The sequence below is a fragment of the Gossypium arboreum genome, chromosome 1 (genome assembly GCF_025698485.1).
Source record: "Gossypium arboreum isolate Shixiya-1 chromosome 1, ASM2569848v2, whole genome shotgun sequence".
Classification (NCBI taxonomy): domain Eukaryota; kingdom Viridiplantae; phylum Streptophyta; class Magnoliopsida; order Malvales; family Malvaceae; genus Gossypium; species Gossypium arboreum.
This window is the reverse complement of record NC_069070.1, coordinates 11914891-11918724: the sequence shown is the minus strand read 5'-3', so window position 1 is coordinate 11918724 and position 3834 is coordinate 11914891. Positions and strand designations below refer to the sequence as shown.

General features: G+C 35.9%; 1 protein-coding gene across 1 annotated transcript; it reads left to right on the top strand.

Moving 5' to 3' along the window:
• The first annotated feature begins 477 nt into the window (after positions 1-477).
• On the top strand, positions 478-2284 carry LOC108466763 (cytochrome P450 94B3). Its single transcript, XM_017767132.2, has one exon. It carries the CDS (start codon positions 671-673, stop codon positions 2165-2167), a length of 1497 nt encoding a protein of 498 aa, XP_017622621.1. The 5' UTR covers positions 478-670; the 3' UTR covers positions 2168-2284.
• The last annotated feature ends 1550 nt before the right edge of the window (positions 2285-3834 follow it).

Sequence of the window (3834 nt, the reverse complement as noted above, 5' to 3'; positions counted from 1 at the left end):
ATTAAATGTTTAAAATTATTTGTGGCATGGGTTCAAATTTTATTAAGATTAAGTTTTTATTGAATTATAAAATATAAAAGACATCATACCTTATAATAATATAACTTTGTACATAAAACTATAATTATAGATACTTGATTATAACACCCATGATGTAAGTGTGTAAGTGAAAACTATATGAATAAATTTTTAAACTAATATAATAATCAAATATGGTAAAATTATTCTATCTATTTTTGATAACTTTAAATTGATACAGGATTGATAGGTGAGAAAATTTAAATTTTAAATAAAATATTAATTTAAATACATGTATATTTACTTACCGAATACGACAAAGGTGAGCACGCCGTAGTGAGTTCCAAATTTAAGCTCGAGAACCATGTGATATCCCATCTCTAATTTGTCTCTTTCCTTATTAAACCCTAAAGTCAGCTAGCTAATTTTCCATAGCTTTATTGATCTGTCTTTGCCCCTCTCTCTCTTTCTCTTTCTTTTTTATGTAATATTAATCAATATTATAATGTACTTTTTCATTCTCTCTCTCTCTCTCTCTATCTCTCTCTCGCCGTCCCCAAAAAACACCCTAAGGCTTAATCCACTCCTTCAGTTAATCTTTACAAACCGCATAAGCTTTGCTCTGTTTTAGCCTTAATCTGCTGCAGCAGCCATGGTTTCCTGTTTCCTCTTGCTATTTGCTTTAGGGTTTTTCTTATTTTCTTTCTTTGTCTTTTTCATGCGAGAATCAATGTCTTTTTACGCCAAGAAATCGGTTTTAATGTCTTCCAATACTGAGCCTCGTTCGTATCCTTTTCTTGGTAGTCTCATCTCTTTCTACAAGAACCAATATCGTCCGTGCCAGACTATCGTGGTGAGTCGACTTGGTGCACGTCGTACTGTTGTGACGGCGAACCCGGCTAACGTCGAGCACATGCTCAAGACCAACTTCAATAATTTCCCTAAAGGCAAGCCATTCACTGAAATCCTCGCCGATCTTCTCGGTTGTGGGATATTTAATGTGGATGGGGAGTTGTGGAGCACTCAAAGGAAGCTAGCTAGCCATGAGTTTAGCACCAGATCATTGAGAGAATTCGTGGTGAAATCGCTTCATGAAGAAGTTGAGAATCGGCTGTTACCATTGCTTGAAGAAGCAATGTTGACTGAGAAAGTTATTGATTTTCAAGATGTATTGAGACGATTTGCATTCGATACTGTCAGTAAAGTATCATTCGGTCAAGACCCTTGTTGCTTGGATCTTTCGAGACCAGTGCCGCCTCTCGTGAAAGCTTTCGATAGCGCATCGGAGATCAGCGCCATGCGAGGGATGGCACCCATGTTTCTTGTATGGAAAATGAAGAGAGCTTTTAACATTGGGTCAGAAAAGAAACTGAAACAAGCGGTTCAATTCGTCCATGGATGCGTTTTGGAGATCATCAGAAACAAAAAGAGGGCTCTTGAAGTTGAAACATCAGCTGAAACAGAAGATCTTTTGTCGAGGTTGTTGTCGGCTGGGCATGACGAGGAAGTTGTAAGAGATATGATGATTAGCTTAATCATGGCTGGAAGAGACACCACTTCCTCGGCATTGACTTGGCTCTTTTGGTTGCTTTCTAAGCATCCAAACGCCGAGGAAATGATGGTAAAAGAAGTGAAATCAATGGTTGGCAATGACGAAAAACGATTGGATTTCCAGGTGTTAAAGGAAATGAATTGCGTTAAAGCCTGTTTATGTGAATCAATGAGGCTTTACCCGCCGGTTGCATGGGATTCAAAGCATGCAGTAAACGACGACGTTTTACCCGATGGAACTTTTGTCGGGAAAGGAGACAGGGTGACCTATTTCCCCTACGGAATGGGGAGGATGGAGGAGTTATGGGGCAAGGACCGGTTGGAGTTTAAACCAGACCGGTGGTTCGAGGAACCGGGTGCAGAGCATGGGTTGCTGAAGGCAGTAAGCGCTTTCAATTTCCCGGTGTTTCAGGCGGGTCCAAGAGTTTGCCTTGGGAAAGAAATGGCGTTCATTCAGATGAAGTATGTAGTCGCTTCAATATTGAGACGGTTCGAGATCAGAGTAGTATGCCAGGAAGAACCGGTTCTTGTTCCTCTCTTAACCGCTCATATGGCAGGTGGGCTGAAGGTGGTGGTAAGGAGAAGAGAATTGAAATAGCAAGACATTTATTTTCGATTTTCGTATTTACAACCTTTCTTCGTTGTCAACTATGATCCAAAATGGTTTAGATGGATGTAAGTCGGTATATATTCTGTGCCCTTTTTTTTTTCGAAATATTCCCTTTTTTTCAATCTCCAACAAAATAATAATAATAATAATAATAATAATAATAATAATAATAATAATAATAATAATAGTAACATTTTCTTGGCCTTTTTTACCCTCAAACGATTATGTTTGCTCAAATTACCCATGGCATCTTGGTGCTTACATGGCTTACTTAGTAATTACGTCAATAATTTTATTTTTAAAATTATAAATTTTATAAAAATATAAAACATATTTTAAGAAAAATAATTTTTTAATTTATCTTAAAATCTGCAAAACTCATTTTTTCATTTAACATCAAATCTATAGAAAAAATTAAAAACAACTTTGAAAATGACAAAAAAATTTGTACATCAAGCCGACCATTTAAATCTATTTTTTCAACCACTTCTCCATTCTCTTTCTCTCATTCTTGTTTGATAAAGCAGGTTATCGAACAAAATAAATAAATATATATAATAAAATATATAAATAGAATTATTTATATTTAATCTCTCAAATATAAAAAACATTCAAAACCGTAACAAAAGTTGAAATCAAAAGGGAGAATAAAGATTTTACTAAACGTTGAGGCCTATTAAAAACAGTTTCTTTAAGACAAATTCGGCCGCTCCTACGGTACTTGGAGAAGCTAGCATTGGTCGAATGTCTCCCAGGATACAACAACAACAATGATAAAAACAGTAGCACCTCTGCAGAGATCAACAAACAAACGTTGCATTTTTCTATCACTAGAATGTTGAAAAATATGGAGAAGAAAAAGAAGAGTATTGAGAGCAAAAGAATTTTAGTGTAAGAAAGTATGAGAGTTGGAAATATTATACAAAATACAAAGCCTTTTATAGGCATTTAGAAAGGTGGAATGGAAATATCCACAAAATTTGCCATTAAGAAGCCAACAAATCAATTTGATTTAAAAATTAAATCAAATTAATTGGAATCAAATAAATAAGATAATGTCCTTATATAAACAGATTATGTCTGCTGAGGAAAAATAATTTAGTGTTGGACTAAAATATCCACAGGCCCATTTGGGCCAGATTGGTTCAAACATTTCGCGTCGCCCACGTCATGCGAGTGCACCCCAACGCCATCGGGTTTGGACCTGCATCCCCCTACGCACGAGGCAAGGTTTCAAGTTTAGTCATTCGATCACCCTTCAAGAGGGTTCCCATATATATACACATGTCACACTTGGTATTTAACCAAAATGGGATTTAAGCCTTTACGAACCTCAACAAATATTTCCAAGTAGCTTATTTTGAGCATTAATTTCTCATTCATCACTCAAGCATCTTGAGCATATGACATACCGTTGTAAAGGTCTCATGGAATAGAATATGAAACCATAATTTTATGATTCAACTCTCCACCTTTACCTATTGAGAATATGCCTCAAAGTTCCCATAAAATGTAACTTTTCTAACAATCCTCCACAAAAATGAAAAATTGATAGTTTTATCGAGAGCATTGACTCAATGTGGTGAAAGAATCTACGATTGATAGTTGCATAGGATAGGTAGGTATCCACCCTTGAACCTTCCCTTATGAAAGTA

Coding starts and splice junctions, on each gene's coding strand:
- LOC108466763 (XM_017767132.2), top strand. CDS start 671: ATGGTTTCCTGTTTCCTCTTGCTATTTGCTTTAGGGTTTTTCTTATTT.